The sequence below is a fragment of the Hemicordylus capensis genome, chromosome 16 (assembly GCF_027244095.1).
Source record: "Hemicordylus capensis ecotype Gifberg chromosome 16, rHemCap1.1.pri, whole genome shotgun sequence".
NCBI lineage: Eukaryota > Metazoa > Chordata > Lepidosauria > Squamata > Cordylidae > Hemicordylus > Hemicordylus capensis.
In genome coordinates this window covers 15314400-15331132 of record NC_069672.1, presented here as the reverse complement: position 1 = coordinate 15331132, position 16733 = coordinate 15314400, and the positions used below count along the sequence as shown (strand labels likewise).

General features: G+C 48.4%; 1 protein-coding gene across 4 annotated transcripts; it reads right to left on the bottom strand.

Moving 5' to 3' along the window:
• Nucleotides 1-681: 681 nt before the first annotated feature.
• On the bottom strand, nucleotides 682-14388 carry AGTRAP (angiotensin II receptor associated protein). 4 transcript variants are annotated; one of them, XM_053281543.1, is made up of 6 exons: nucleotides 13887-14388; nucleotides 6884-6918; nucleotides 5999-6110; nucleotides 5192-5390; nucleotides 4170-4208; nucleotides 682-1447 (listed from the first exon to the last, which is right to left on the bottom strand). In XM_053281543.1, exons 1-6 carry the CDS (start codon nucleotides 13911-13913, stop codon nucleotides 1335-1337), a joined length of 525 nt encoding a protein of 174 aa, XP_053137518.1. In that variant the 5' UTR covers nucleotides 13914-14388; the 3' UTR covers nucleotides 682-1334. The 4 variants fall into 4 exon arrangements, with proteins under 4 accessions (XP_053137518.1, XP_053137516.1, XP_053137520.1 ...); XM_053281541.1 differs by lacking the exon at nucleotides 13887-14388 and adding an exon at nucleotides 13530-13716; XM_053281545.1 differs by lacking the exon at nucleotides 4170-4208 and having other exon boundaries at nucleotides 13887-14178.
• Nucleotides 14389-16733: the final 2345 nt, after the last annotated feature.

Below are 16733 nucleotides of genomic sequence, written 5' to 3'. Positions count from 1 at the left end.
AGGAAAAATCAAAAGCTACCTGTGGACACGTTGCCTTCAGCGGTTTTATATGGTAGAAGTGGTGGGATTTCTTATTCTGAATGCTACTGGCCCTGGAATACACACAGACCGTAGAAGATGTGGGCCATGTTTTATTTATATCGCAATTTTTATAGAGACTCATGTGAGTCGTTAATTTTACTCCTGATTAAGGACACAGCAGGCTGAGCAGATGAAATATATATCTCATTTATCTTGTCAGACCATCAAGCCATGTTACTTATAACGTGCCTAAGTTCTGTATCATAGCAATGAATATACAATGGCATCTAATGATTAATGTAGTGGAGTAATTTACTATGTCACTGTATATTCATAAAGCTATATTGTTGCATGGGTCTGACATTGTGGGGTGTCCCACCCCCGCTTTCATGCTTCTGTGCTGGCCAAAGACTGTAATAAAGTCTATCTATCCTGAAGATGCATTAGTTGGTGGAGACACAGCTAGTGTGTCCAAATCACACAACTGTGGGTCCAGGCCGTTCACCCCGTTTTGCAAAGGCCTGGTCTCATGCACATCTTAATAGCAGCCATCGTAGATATTAACAACAGGGGAAAAGGCAGCATATAAAACCATTAAAACCACAATACACAGGCCTAGCAGAAATACGACCCACCAATTCATACACAGAACTCTTGACATTTTCATTAAAAACATTCTTTAATTCTTCTCAGAAACCTACGTGCCATTGAAACGGAGGAAAGAGAGGAGAGGCTGGGTCTTAAGGCACAGAGAATGCAACACGAATCAATAGATCTCAGCATCCCAGCAGCAATCAGAAAACACAGGGAGGAATTCATCTCAGAGAAAACGACCCAGACTGAAGCAAAAGGGCCAGCTACGGTTCGGTTCCTTCGTCGTCTCGGAGAAACGAGTCGGCTGGCTCGTAGCAGGCAGAACTCTCGCAAGAATGCAAGTCTCTTGATGTTTCGTCCCCCATGAAGGACAATCCACGAAACATCTTCCCGGAACAGAACTGGATCATCCCAGCACCCTTTTTAAAAAAGCACGCTCTTCTAAACCCGGGCGTTTGCAGGCTAGATAGGCAACAGAGATCAGAGCCAGAAAAGGGGGTTACAAAGACGGTGCCCGGAGCTGTACACATCTTGGTGGAGAGTTCAACCCCGCCGACAGTCGCATGGAGGGTGCAGCAATACAGAAGAGTGTGTCGGAAAATGTACACACTTGTCTTGGCTCACATTTTCACAGGCGTTTTGAACCCGACTTCCTCCAGAGGAGGGTGCGGAGAGAGGGCAGGACAGTTTATTTCCAGTGTCCAAGGGGAAAGGAGGCCTCAATAGGGCAGAGGGGGACCGGGCTTGCTGGCTACATCAGGATACGGCCGTGGTGGTTCAGGGGTGTCGATGGACTGGTACGCGCTACGGTCTTGGCCCACGTGGAGGAAACCTGTAAGGAGGAGAGAGAGGCTCAGTTCCTGGCAGCACCTCCAGGAAAGCCCGGGAAAGATTCCTGCCCACAACCTTGGAGAGCTGCTGCCAGTCTGGGTAGGCAATACTGCGCTGGACGGACCAAGGGTCTGACTTGGTTTGGCAGCATCACGTTCATCAAGATTATCTGTTGCTGAGTGGTAGAGCCCCTCTTTTGTATCCAGAAGATGCCAGGGAAACCCCTGCTAACTGAGCAAAGAGGCACCTCCTAAAGGGGTGATTCTCTTTCTTGAGCAGGGGGAGAGCCACTGGCTTTATCCAGCCCAACCTCCCTCCAGTGGCTGTTGCTTCTTACGCTTCTTTTTAGACAGCGAGCCCTTTATTATCTTTATTATTTATTTCTCTTTGTAAACCACTTTGGAAACTTTTGTTGAAAAGCAGCAGTATATATATAGTAATAGGTCCAACCCTTGGCATTTCTAGATAGGGTTGAGAAAGAAATACCCCTGTCTGAAACCTTGCAGGGCCGCTGCCAGTCAGTGTAGACAGTGAGCTAGATGGACCAAGAGTGAGAGCCAATGGCAGGCAGCATCATATATGGGAGGGTCCCTAGCACAGTGGTAGAGCATCTGTTTTGCCTGCAGCAGGTCCCAGGTTCCCTCCCTGGCAGCATCTCCAGATACGGCTGGGAAAGACTCCTGCCTGGAACCTTGGAGAAGCTGCTGCCAGTCAGTGTAGGCAATTCTGAGCTAGATGGACCAAGGGTCGGACATGGTGGAAGGCAGCTTCCCATGCTCCTATGGGAGGGCTGTTCACACCTTCCTTGTGACTTTCTCTGCGGCAAGAGGCTGACCACTGTTGGAACCAGAATACTGGGCTAAACAGAACAGCTGGACTCTCCTTGTGTTAATAACTAAACCTGGCTGATCATCACCCTAGATGTCTCCAAAATATACTTTGTGTGTTCGTTGGCCTTCTTCAAAAAGAACGAACAAATGTGCAAAACATGGAAGAAACCAGTCCTGGCGATGTCTTAGAGGTTTAACCTCTCTCGTGTCCCATCACAATTATCAAGTTCAACCTGAAGTTATGCACAGTTATGTACAATCTGAAGTAAAAGCACAAGGGTCATAGAATCACAATTCTCAATAGAATCCAAAATGAAATTACACCTACTTACATAATTTCACATAGATGTTAACAAAATATATTGGAACAATATAAAAACCGTAACACACCAAATCTTAATAATCATATATTTAATCCAATGTCAATAATATAAAGATCAAAGGAAAACAGACAAAGTGCCACAGATGGGCAAAATGCAATCTTTCAAGAGATGGTATTAAGTCCAAATTAACTCCTCTATTTCCTGGAACAGATAAGGCCATAAAGGCCTTTGCTGAAAGGTGGTTTCCAGATTGCCACAAAAGCAAAGTTGCACATTATAGTATCAGTACTGGATTAAATATACAATTAGTAAGATTTGGTGTGTCAATGTTTTTATATTGATCCAAAATATTCTATTAATATCTTTGTGAAATTGTAAAAGTCCAATTTCATTTTGGAGTTGTGAATCCAATATACTTGGTGCTTTGCGACTCCTGTTTAGTGACTCTCAATTCACGTCTGCTTGTGAAAAGTCTCAACATGCCTACAAAAATGTAAGTACTCTGAACAGAGTCTGCAAACTCAGCAAACATTTACTGCGGTTCTGTTCCTTCCAGCCCCTTCCACTCTTCACTGGAGGGCCAGAAGTTTACTACAGCATGAAAAAAGCTAAGGTGCGTGCATAGCAAAGATGAAACCATTGATTCTGATATATAGCAGAGCACTGAACGTGTAATAGGACTGTGTGGTTTTAAGCTCCTAACTTGGATGTGTCCTGTTAAGTGCTTATTAGCATCGCGACCAAGGATGAATTTTACCATTATCTACTAAAAACAGGGAAATCTCACCATAAGGTGAAACATTCCTTGAAATATTTCCAAGGATCTTATTATACCTCTGCCCTGGTATAAGGAATATGAATACTAGAATGAGGAAAGCACATCTCCAATAAAAGGGTGGCTCAAGTATTTTAGTGCAGGAGACACATTAGTAGGTAACACTCAGAAAGAAAGATTTTGCTTCCCTTCCTGCAAATAATGCAATGCAAATACCAGTGAATTTTCTCCCGGATAGAAGAAGAGAATGCTCAAAGTAAGTCTGACGCCCTCAATGTGTTTACAAGCTTAAAGTCAGTATAAATAGAGATTTTCATGATTTTGCCCTAGGAACTACTGTTTGGTGAAGGGCATGAAATTCAGGGGTTGGGTCCCCAGTTTTTGCTAGACTACAACTCCCATAATCCCCAGCCAGAACGGCTGAAGGCCTGGGGATTATGAGAGCTGTAGTTCAGCCACTTGCTAAGACCCAAGATTGAGAATCTCTGGTCTGATTTACCCGTTTGTAAGACTACAATTCCCAGAGGGCCCAAGAGAAGCAATTCCTGCTTATGTCTTGACAGAATATTGATGTGTTTGCCAAGACTACGCAACCCATCGTGTCAAGGGGCCTACGTAGCCTTGAAGGCCACCATCTTGCCCTCAGGTAGGTCCTCTCTCTGAGCTGATGGGCCCTCCTACAGAGGACCCAGAAGATGCTTAGGGGCAGGAGTCGAAACACACATGCAGATTTTAAAAAGCAGCAACAGCTCTTTCAATAACGCCGGACAAGGGGAATCGCAGGGGTGTCAGTACCGTTGCAGACAAAATTGATGCCCAGGGGAGACTCCGGATCTGCAAAGGAAAAGAAAGCAAAAATAGAGCGAACACGAACTCAAGAAGAGACACAACGGCAAAGAGCCAGAGGGGGTGGTCACTGCTCTCTGGGAGGACGGAGGCTCAGTGTGATGTTTCGACAAGGTCCACACCCTTAAAGATGGGAAAGGGGTCGTCGCCCTGCAGGAATTCTAGCTTCTGGTGTGTCCCTGTGCTTTTATTGTCCTGGCCATCAGGCCTGCAGGGGCCGAGTGTGTCACGGTGTCTTAAAAGCTTTTAAACACACAGAAAACTACTATTAAATTATCTTGATGCTGTCAGAGGAAGGGAGATGGAAATTAGCAGGAATGCCCTCCGAAGATGGAGAGAGGGCAACCATTTGTTCACGAGAACATAGGACGCTGCCTTCTACCGTGTCAGACCCTGGGTCCGTCTAGCTCAGTGTCGTCTACCCAGACTGGCAGCAGCTTCTCCACGGTTGTAGGCAGGAGTCTCTCCCAGCCCTATCCGGAGATGCCGCCAGGGAGGGAACCTGGGACCTTCGGCACGCAAGCATTCGAGGGAGTCTCCCATTCAAGTGCGAACCAGGGCAGACCCTGCTCAGCAAAGGGGGCAATTCACGCTCGCTACCACAAGACCAGATCCCCTCCCACAGACCAGCTCGGATCCTTCCCTCTGTGCAAAAACGACTGCAGCGTTGCCCTCGTGGTTTGGCGCTCGGGAGAAAGGAGTGAAAACCCACCCCAAGCTTTAAGTCACTTCTTCTCCATCTCCAGAGAGGTACAGGCATTGCCAAAACTCACGCGGAGCATTCTTCCCCACCAAGAGACAGTCGTTTGGATAAAATGGGTGGGCTCACGCAGGGAGAGCGGGAGACAGGACAGCCAAGCCGAGGGACACGAAGGGAGGAGAGAGAACCCAGAACGCTGAAGGAAGCCTAGCACCGGAGGCAACACGGGAGGAGAGGAAAATCCGCGCCATTCTAGGAGACGGCGGCCTACCCAGGTTGAAGGCGTACTCTCCGCCGCGCTCCCGGTACATCTGATAGGCCAAGAAGCAGGATATTGGCTTCAGGAGGAGGCTGAAGATGACCATGCCGGCACTGAAGCGGACCGTGTCCGTCAGCGAGGGGATGACGGGGTAATAGATGCTGATGTGAATGATGTCCGTGAGGATGGTCAGCAGCAGGCCGGTGAAGAACTGGAAGGGAGACGCCCGTGCAAGAAATACCATTCAGTTTTTAATTAGATGTTGCTTTTAATTGTGTTTTAACGTTTTAACTTTTAATTTTTGAAATATGTCAAGCTTTTTATTGGTTGCTTTTGTCGTCTTGTACACCGGCCAGAGAACTTGCCTTTGGGGCGGTATAAAAATATGCTAAATAAATAAAAAATAAATACAACTCGCAGAATCCCCAAGCAAAAGCCTTTGCAGCTAGGGATTCTGGGAGTTGTAGTCAGCAACATCTGGGAATCCCTGTTAGAGAGAACACTGCTTGTAGCCATTGACAGAGTTGTCCCCCATGACTTTGTCCAAGTCCCTTTGAAAGCCATCCATGCTAGTGGCCATCGCCACATCCCATGGCAGAGAGTTCCACAGATTAATTGTGCAGAAGTTCTCAGGAGGTTCCGAGCCACACACTTTGGTGAAGAGTTCCTACCAGTTGCTTTGCGTCAACATTCACCCACAAAGCAGAAAGGGATGTTAATCCCTTGCATTTTATCTACTGATTTGGGGTTCTGTTTGTTTTGCTGTCTACTGTTGTTAACCTGTTTGGGGGAGACAGGACAGAAAAGGAATCAACCTACCATGAGGATGGCATCGACAGAATCCCTCTGAGCCACCGCCCAGACCCCCAGGGCAAGGATGGTGTAGTTCCCCCACGCATAGGAACTTGGAAGCCAGGTTATTAAGCCACCCCTGAGAGAAAGAGAGAAATATACTACTATGAATATTTATCTACTGCTTTTCAAGCAACGTTCTCGCAGCGGTCGACACAGAAAAAGACGTAATATCCAAGATGGTTCCCTGTCCCAGAAGTGCTCACAATCTCAAAAGAAATATAAAAGGTAGATACCAGCCACTGGAGGGGGTGCCATGCAGGGGCTGGATAGGGCCAGTTGCTCTCCTCCTGCTAAGTACAGGAGAAGCGCCACTTTAAAAGGTGCCTCTTTGCTGTGTTAGCAGAGGGGGACAGACAGTATCTATGCCAGTGGAACACCAGTAGTTGGCACACACGTAGCCTTGGCCTGCAGGAAGTTGCCCTAGATGTCTGCAAGTTGGGATTCCCTCCCAGAGGAGACGAAAAATGGGAAGGAATCAGAAGGGTTTTCTGCCGCCATCCGCTTTGTCAGCCGGCTGGGAAGCGGTTGGGCCACTTCCCTTCACCGCCTCTGCTCTTCCCTGCCCCACGGAGTCCACTGGCATGGCTTGTGGCAACCTCGTCTCACCAGCTAACCTCGAGATAAGCCCCTTGTGAACTCCGCTGTTAAAAACGGCATTTCTCCGATAAGAGTTTCCCCCCTCAACCTGCTACCGTAGCTGGTCCCGTGTCAGGCAGGAAGGCAACCCACCAGCCGTTTTGTGGGGTAGGGGTGTTTGCTTTTTTAAAAAAGGCTGCGTTGGGCTCAGAACTGCAGCCCGATTCACACAACCCACAGTTCCAGAGTCAAAACAAAGTGCAAGTCACTCACCATGTTGTCAGCAGCCAGTGAACAAGGACAATAGCCTGCAAGCAGAAGAAATGTTGAAATCACACCGTGCTTTGCTGGCAGAGTGAGAAAGAAAGAGGTGGGGGGGGCGGTCTCTGCCCCAAGGATCTTACAGTGTAAATGCTGTAGGGGTATGGGGGGCAGGGACGACAACAAAGGGAAGGATAAATACAGTTAAAGAGAAAACGGCAAAAGGGAGAACGTGGTGCAAAAAATGCAGTCGCAGCCACTTAAGGTATGCTTCGCTTTGGGAGGACTTGAAAGGCATTTTGTGGGGAAAGAGCTGGTCTGGTGGTAGCAAGCATGAATAGTCCCATTTGCTAAGCAGGGTCTGCCCTGGTTTGCATTTGAATGGGAGTCTACATGTGAGTGCTGTAAGATATTCCCCTTATATGGGGCCACCCCGGGAAGAGCCCCTGCCTGCTTGCGTGCAGAAGGTTGAAAGTTCCCTCCCTGGAAGCATCTCCAAGAAAGGGCTGAAAGAGAGACTCCTGCCTGCAACCTTGGAGAAGCCGCTGCCAGTCTGTGTAGACAATACTGAGCTAGATGGACCAGGGGTCTGACTCAGCATACAGCAGCTTTCTATGTTCCTTTTCAATAAATCTCTTTTTGATGTTTCATTCGGGGTAGTTTTCTCAAAATGGGTTACCGATTTAGGGGTGGGTGGGGAACAGATCACCTGAAGAGAAGAAGCTGAGAAATCCAATCTGCTTCCAACACTCCCCAAACACTGACCTGACCTCAGCAACCCCTTCCTTAAGCAAAAAGTAAATGGGAGAGCCCAGCTCTTTCCCTGAGGTGCTAGCTTTCTGCCTGCAGAGAGCTTTGCATCTTTAACACAAAGATTCAAAAACAGAATCGGTCCAAAGCTGAAATGCCATTGTGGCAGGGGATGATGGGAGCTATAGTCCAATACCCCCGGAGACCCAAGTTTGAGAACTGCTACCTAAAATAAAACAAGCCTTTCCCTCTTCTTCCTTGTATGATGCAACCTTAAAAAAAAACAAAAAAACCCACAGAATTACTAAGAAATTAACTGAAAAGCAGGAACTTGGCCAAAACCCAGGATGGCGACATAGTAAAAGCAATGTGTCACTGTCGACCTGCAATCACCAGATGAGAGAGACACATGAGAATTTGGATTTGGTAATATTTTGAGGCGGCAGGGACAAATTCTGCCCGTCCAGAGTTCATGACTTAAGAGTGAACTCAACTCATTCATTTATTTTTGCCCTCCTACAGAATTTTCTAACGGAGACAAGGCCTTCAGGTTGCAATATAAGGCCCGGGATCCTGGAATCTGCAAACTCATTTGTGAACCCCGTGGAATCTGTGGAACGCAAGGACACAAGATGTGGATATGGCTAGTTTAGATGGCTCCAAAGAGAGAGATTAAAAATTCATGGAGGATACATCTGTTGGCACCAATGAGCCAAATGAAGCCTTCCACATACATCTTTTGCCAAGTCAGACCCTTGGTCCACTTAGCTCAAAACTGTCTACTCTGACTGGCAGCAGCTCTCCAAGGTTTCAGGCAGGGGTCTTTCTTTCCAGGACTACCTGGAGATGCTGCCAGGGCCTTAACCTGGAACTTTCTGCAACAAAACAGGGCCTTGACCTCCAAGCTGCTAATTCTCACATGCTTAAACTGTGGTTTCAGTGCGCTGAAATCATGTGGGGCATCTCTGTTATGCGTACACACTTTAAAAAATTCATTTCTTAAAAAGGAGACACTCATCCAACATCACCACCAGCTAACGGCCCCTGGGTCTCTCAAAATTTGCCAGTTCTTACATCAGTCAGAGGGCAGGAACCTCTTTCAAAACAGTCAGCAAAACAAGGATCTTTTGGGTTACATATTTGGGTTACATATTTATCAACTAGGCTGACAGCTTATAAATGAGCAAAAATCTGCTTAATTAAGCAGAAAGGCAGGGGGCCACCAGCAAGTATGCAACATTCATTAAAAGGACCCCAACTAATTAAGATTTCTTCCCCACCCAACGGAGATCTCTAGAGAGCTGACGTTATTAACATTTTGAGACCCTCTGCAAACACAGTCTATATTTGCTGGGCCTAATTACTCCCCTGCGGCTTCTAAACGAAGATGAGAGTGCCTGTATATTTGCATTTGTGTAAAGGAGGAGACAAACCTGCTACAACCTTCAGTGAATTCCTTATTGCTACTTTTTTTTTAGCTCCCATAGAATTAATGATTAATATACAGGGGTCCCAGTGGAGTAAACAGAAGTCGTGAAATTCCACAAAGCCTTCTCAATTTCTCTGCTCCTGCCATAGAGTGGAGTTTTAACAGCTTCCTCATAACTTGCCACCATGGCTCACAACTGCAGGGTCCGCTCTAAAAGGTGTTCTTTGCCCCACGAATCGAATTGCAATTCTATTCAAGCTCAAATCGAATAGCAGAAAACTCGAATCGATGCCTCGGCGAATCAAGCTCGAATCGATTCAAGTGATTCTAACCCTAACCCACTCAAAGTCAACATGGTGGACCTACCAGAGAGATCCTGAAAAATCAGGCATAACCTTCAAAGGTACTGTGGGCCTTTGTTTTCATCTAGGAGTATTACTCCCCTTGCTTAAAACACACACACACACACACACACACACACACACACACACAACAGCTGAATTCACATGCAGAAATCTTCAGAGCAATTCCGAGTTTGGTACAGAGCTTGGCTTACTTTCACAAATCATCTGCACAGAAAATACAGGATGCTCCCCCAAACCTTGAAGCTGACCCCAATTTAGTGGCCACGGACCTCTGCCCATAGACAACAGCTTCCCACCGGAAGGGTCCAGAGCCACTCCAATGGCTTGTGCCCTCCAAGTGCCGATGGTGGTTGCAGGTTTTCATGTTTATCATTAACTGAAATAAATGATTTAACAATTGAGTTAACGACTTTTGAAAAGGCACCTATTTTATCAGGATTTTCGTTTATGATGTTTTAAAGTTTTACTGATGGTTGTTTTAATCCGTTTTATATGGTTTCAGGTTTTAACTGTTGCATTCTAATTTGCAAACCGCCGATAGATAGATAGATAGCTGAAATAAGAGGTGGGTATGTCCCTGTGGACTCTATGTTCTCCTTAATAGCTGCCAGTAGCACAAATTGACTGCCTCTGTGACATCACAGAAACTAAGCCAATAGCAGCCAAGACATGCACAGACAGACTGTGCTTATCGGAGCCGATTAGCCACTTACAACTGGACACTACAGACCACAGGTGGTGAGCACATCAATCACACTGTCACAGAACTCTGCAGCCCGAACTGTCCTGTGTGGCTTCAAAGCTTGCACATTCCTGCACCAATGGAAAGCTATGGTTTGACTGGTATCTCTTCTGTCCTTGGGGAGGTGCCGTAGCTTAGCAATCGAGCACTTGCTTTGCATATGGAAGGCCCCCAGGTTCGATTCCTGGCATCTCCAAATAGGGCTGAAAGCTGGAGCCCAGAGAGAGCTGCTGCCAGTCAGTGAAGACAGTACTAAGTTAGATGGACCAAGAGTCTGACTCAGCAAAAGGCAGCTTCATCCAACAAAGGGCTGAACAGAAGACAACAACAGTTTCAGTTTAGAACGAAAGCAAACAACAAAGAACACACTGTCCTTAAGTTTCTAGATCTCATGAATAGGACTGGGGGGAGAAAGACAATGGCATTGTATAGGGCTGAACAGAAGTCTGGAACCCAGAGGGGTGATCGTTTGATTGTCTTCTAGATGCCTAGTGCCATTTAAGAGGTCCTGAAAGAACAGACAAAGCACCATAGTCTGCACTAAAAGAACAGAGTCGTGTTTACCCTGCACCCAAGGAATCCAAACTTTAGCATTTAGAAAGTGAAAGTTCCAGTAAGTTTGCATCAAACCCTTCTGCTTCATTTAACCTAGCTCCTAAAACGCAGGTTCTCAGAACAACCTGGATTACGCAAACACTCATTTAGGTTAAGAGCAATGACAAGGGAATGAAAGGTATTTCCTGGGACATGGATAACTTGTGAATCACTCATTTATTTTTCTTGGGAAACAAAAACTTCAGGTAAGAGGAAATCAACAAAGCTCAGTTTCTGCCCCACCCCCCCGCCCCTACCCCCGCTCTCTAACCTGTGTATTGTATGGGCCCATGAATGCAACAGTTGCAGTTTCCTTGTTCTCTGGTGATGAATTTTCACTGCTGAAGAGGCAAGCTGCTTTGGGTTCAAGTGGCTTGCCTCTTCCGCCACAGAGGGTTTTGTGCTCTGGCAGCTTCTGGTAAGGGTTTCTTGCTACTACACCCCCAAATCTCTTTTGGGATACAGTTTGTCTGAGCCAACTCACCCACCCACCCCAAGGCAGCAAAGAGACATGAGCCTTTGTGCTTAGATACACACTCGTGTGTGTGTGTGTGTGTGTGTGTGTGTGTGTTCTTTTGGAAAAGGTGCCAAAGTTAATAGCTAACCAGGCAAACAACTCATGGCACAACATTTCCCATTTCCCATGTATCAAGGCCTCTCTCAGTCTGTTCCCCTCACCCTCATTTCCCATGCAAGAAACCTCAAAGCACTGCTTCTCACTAAAGGCCTCGTTTCCAGGATCAGATATCTGGGAATTTTTTCTAAAAAGCGTACCTTGTCGCTAATTGAATGACGTTTTACTCGACCACCCCTCCGGCTTCTACAGTTTCGTTAGAGACCGGCTGCGCGCTTTCAAGCACGCTTTTACCCTTGAAAATGTGACATTAACACATTTTCATTAACACCCCACCCCTCCCCTCCCACCCGCATGTAGAAACATCAAGGAAGATCGAGGCTAGAAACTCTCACCCTGATGCTCTAGATTTCTACATGTGGCGAGCTCTTTGGCAAAAGCAGGGCGGGGAAGAAGGGTAAAACACATATTTTTCGGATATGTTTCCGGGCGAAATACGAAGTGCTGGTTATCACCTATAAACCCCTTAACGGCTTGGGACCAGGCTATTTAAGAGAGTGCCTCCTTTGTCATAAACTCAGCCGCCTGTTACGATCTTCTGGAGAGGTTCGGTTAGGGTTGCCACCAGCTCATTTGGTGGTGACCCAGGACCGGGTTTTCTCTGTGGGCTTTGGAATATGATCCATGCTGAAATAAGAGCATCTCCTCTGTTCCCCCCCCCCCAGGAAAACTCTCAAGACCCTCCTGTTCTCACAAGCTTTTCATGAGAATTTTTACAATTTTAATTTGTTTTTATACTATTGTTTTAATTGTTTCATGTATTTCAATCCAATTTTTAATAGCTTGAATTTTGTACACCGCCTGGAGATTTACACATCAGGCAGCATCAAAATATGATTGATAAATAAAGAAAAAGGACACCCCTTTTTACAGTGGTGCCCATTTTTACCCAAATAGAAGATGACCCTGGATTTAAGACAACCCCTCTTTTAAAACATGTGTTAAACAGAGGTTATACTATTTACCCAAAAGGAAGAGGACCCTACATTTAAGATGGACCCGCCCACCCCTTTCTAACATCACAGGACTTTGGAAACAGGACATGCCTAAAAAGTTTCCATTACAGATTTTGCAGAGCTCAGCTCTTGGTAGATATCAAGTGAATCAGGGACTCCCAGCACGGCAGCTACCTTTGTAATACAGCCACCCTCACAACCACCCTGTAAGGTAGGCCACTATTCCAGCCCACCAACCCCACGTTAAGGAAACTTAACAATGGTTTAGCAAACTGACGAATCGCGGGTTGCAGTTGGCCAGCAAACCAGAAACGATGGCTTGAAGTAGAATGTTAGTATTTCTGTTTTGTAGAAATAGAATTACCAGGCCCTTCAGGGTCTTCTCTTCGTCCCCGTCCCCCCCAGCTGACAATCCAGAGGGGCAAATCACCAGAGCAGCCAGAGGGCCATAAAACAAGTCCCCTGACCCGCCTGAGGAGATCTTAATTTATAGGGCCTGTTCGATAGCGGATTTCAGCACTCGGGAATAAAGGGGTTTTGCACAGGGAGGGAGGGAGAGAAACTGATTAAAACCATCAATCAAAAGGCAAGGGCGGGAAGCAATTAGGAAATCTCTCTTCCCCAAAGCGGTGGCATATTTCGGTAAAGAAGGAAATGGTGCTAGCCTGCTGGTGCATCCGTAGTGCACGTTGCACAAGCGTGAGAAGGCAGCTGGTGAAAACCCACCCGCAGCAAGAACACCCCTGGGGGCTGGTACTCCATCAACTCTGCCCAGAGGCCCCCCGCCCCAGTCACCTCTCGCAGATCTGGGCATGGATTCTGCAGCCCAGCCGCCGTGCCCGCCTGCCTCCCTGACTTCCGTGCACACGACGGCCCGCTCCCACGATGATCCGTTCTAGCTGCCGGGCACGAGCGCAGAAGCCCCTCTCAGGCTTCAGCTGTGAACGCCCCACGAGCGCACCGCGCGCACTTTCTCGCCTCTCCAGCTCGCCTACCTCGCAGGGCTCCAAGGTGGATGGAAAAAAGACTCCATATCAAGGAGGGGGAAGGAAACACCAACTAGCGACATTTCCTGGGGCCCGACCCCTCCTCCCCCTCGCCCACCACAGTTCTCCCTCTGGACCCCAACACCCACACCTCCACACACACGCTCAGGCCACCTCCCTCCCTCCCTCCCCTCCGACCTACCTGCACAAGCCTGTTTGCCTGTATTATTTGCATCCCGCCCCTCCAGGGCAAAGCTGCCCAGGGGGCCACTCGCCCCCAGGAACACCAGTCAGGCAGCCAATACCAGGCGAGTCAAGAAGGCAACGGAAGGAAAAGACCCAGTGGTTGCAGCAAGCCAACTCTCAGCCCACGCCCAGTTCTCTGTCTCCAACGCTCCCCAGCCTGGGACACCCAAAGAGCCTGCGAAGACCCCCCCCCCCCCCGCTCGCCTTGCGCCCCAGCCTCCTCCTCGCCCAGGGCCCCCACCTCCCCCCACCATGCACGCTGTCCCCCCCGCCAGGCCCAGGGAGGGGGGCCCTGGCGCTGGGCACCACGCACCTTCAAGTTGACCGCGGGCACCTCCATGCTGGCCCGAGGCGAAGCGTCCACCCCGCTCGCTCCCGAAGTCGCCCCTTCTCTCTTCTTCCTTGCTGGCCCGCGCCCCGCCCTGCCCTGCCCGGAGCGGGACCCGTGACCGCCTCCCTCCCGCGGGGAGACTCCTCCTCCGGGCAAGGGCTGCCTGCCGCTCGCGCGCGGCTTCTTCCCAGGAGGAACGAGGAAGTGGCGCCACTCCGGAGTGACGCCGCTTGCAGCCGCACGCTTTGCCTCAGAACCGTTGCCTATGGGCTGCAGGTCCCAAGAGGGCGCCTCTGAGCATGTGCAGAGGACATTATCCGTCGCAGAGACCCGGGCAAAAAGCGTTTTAACATTTTGAAATCATTCTAGGAATCCAGCCGTGCGTGACCCTTTTTTCTGCGGCTGGCGCCCGTGCAGACAGAGTATTCACCACGGCTGGGGAGTTCATCCAGAGAGCCATGCGACCCGCTGTTTGCTGCCCCAAATCCCCTGGCTGAGTGGCTCTCTCTGAGCGTGTGCAGAATGCTTCCCCCGCCCCCCGCGTGCGTGGAACAAGCCTAACTTGTCCCCTTCGCTGAGCAGGGTCTGCCCTGGTTGCATTTGAAAGGGAGACTAGAAGTGTGAGCCCTGTAAGCTGTTCCTCTTAGGGGATGGAGCTGCTCGGGGAAGAGCATCTAGGTCCCAAGTTCCCTCCCTGGCAGCATCTCCAAGAGAGGGGTGGGAGAGATTCCTGTCTGCGGCCTTGGAGAAGCTGCTGCCAGTCTGGGTAGACAATCCTGAGTTAGATGGTGAACCAAGGGCCTGTCTCAGTATATGGCAGCTTCCTAATGTTCCTATGAGGCCAACATTTATGTCGGTTTGGATTTAATCCGGATTCCTTTCCATTTGGTTTGACTATGTAAACTGCCCTGAAACCTTTTGGAGGAGGAGGAGAAGTGGTTCACAGAGTGCTTATTAAGCAACAGGTTGTTTTTTAGGAGGAAATATCTCAAATGTGTTTGGACGCACCACCAAATGAGCTGGGTTCTGGGGAGGAAACCCTTTTCTCCACTCGACTTTTCAATATGTGTCCGTCTTGATGGCTTCCCGGGGGGCAAGGGACATGCCCTCTGCAGCACCCCAGCAACAGGGTTCTCTTCGCCTCAACTCCTCCAGAAAGGACAAGCGTTAACCGCTGGCATGGAGAATATTCCAGCCCTGAGCCTGGACACAATTCCAGCCTTGCATTCAAGCCGTGTATTTGGGGCCAGTTGTACCCTCAACCTGGGCACCTTGGCTTAAACTCACAGGTTTACAGTGGGATCTAGTTCTCTCTCTCTCTTCCTCCCTTTCCCCACTACCCTCACCAGAACCAAATGCACCGGTAAGCCATTTTTGGAAAGTGAGGGGCACGTAGGAGAAGATGGGGGCCCTGCCCCCATTCCCACTGCCTCCCCCTCCCCCCGAATGCCACTTCCCCCAACTAGCAAACCTCCGGGCCAGACATATAGCTATTTTAATCTGCTTGGGATGTGTACATGAGCTTCCTGAGTGCAGTTGTTATGGCCTTGTGGCATCTCCGCACCCCATTGTGTTCACGATAACTCAGGACACTAGAAGCCCTGCGGAAGAGATAAGCGGGGAAAGTTAGGGGGGGGATCTGGGGGTCAGGAATCTGCAAGGGATAACAGGCACTCCCTCCCAAATATTTCGTGCTCCAACTTTCGCTCCCCATCCACCGGTATGGAACTTTGCTGTAAAGTGTCAGAGACAAGACAGTGGTAGTATATTACAGCAGATTATAGCTTAAATTCATTGTTTTGAAAGGCCTCTGTTATTTAAAGAAACCTCCTTCACTCACTCCACAACCCCAGCCAGAACAAAAGCAGAAGCTAGTGCAGCCAGGTAGGTAGGGGGCTCTCCTCCAGCCTCCCGGGAGCCCGGAGACGACCCCAGCCTCCCGGGAGCCTGGAGACGACCCCAGCCTCCCGGGAGCCCGGAGACGACCCCAGCCTCCTGGGAGCCCACCTGATCCCTGCGATTCCTTCCTGGCCAGGAACTGCACTGGATGAGGCCATGTGTTCTGGGGATTGCAGATTTCAGTTGTCCTGGGACTGATCTCTCTCCCCACCCCAGTTTTCCCTTGCCACGTGGTCTTGGACTGAAAGAGGAAACTAGCCGGGAATGCAGACAGGATGGTTCGGTCTAATAAAAAAAGCCAGTCTATTTTCAGAGGAATCTGGTGCATTTTCTGAATAAGTTTAAAATTGCCAAGCAAATGAATAAGGCAAATCAACGATCAACATGAATTACCTTACCTTTGTAAGTATTTAATGTATAGCAAAATCCCCGCTCAGTGCCCTAATAATGTTCTATGTCATCGTTTTGCTTTTCCAGACCAGTTCTTTGGTTGATGTCGATTTGTATATATTGAAAAGTTTGACCACACCGTAAGTTGAAATCATGTATTTATGGTTATCTGACTCAGTTTCAAAGAGCTATTTATTTATTATTGGAACAATGTTGTCTGTATCCATGTGCTTTGTACGTACAACTTATTTTCATTAAAATAAATATTTTTTTAAAGAAGGAAACAAAACCCATTATTAATATAAGACTTATCCCTGATCTTTTGCAGGCCTCCAATTTCACCTGGATCAGGTTGAACTCCTATAGGTTAGGTCTTGACTGCTCTAGAGCCTTTCCAGGAAAGGAGCAGATTCTGGAGGAATGGCACCACACTAGCAACTCAAGAATCACAACATTTTCACAAGGCAAAAATAAAGGCAGGAATTCACCAGGGACAGTGACCAGGAAATTGACGCATCAGGCCCTGTAAATGGGGACAGT

Coding starts and splice junctions, on each gene's coding strand:
- AGTRAP (XM_053281541.1), bottom strand. CDS start 13,562: ATGCAAATAATACAGGCAAACAGGCTTGTGCAG. Junction 6,919..13,529: donor AGGCAAACAGGCTTGTGCAG/GTAGGTCGGAGG, acceptor TTCTGCTTGCAG/GCTATTGTCCTTGTTCACTG. Junction 5,391..5,998: donor CTGTCGATGCCATCCTCATG/GTAGGTTGATTC, acceptor TCTCCCTTCCAG/TTCTTCACCGGCCTGCTGCT.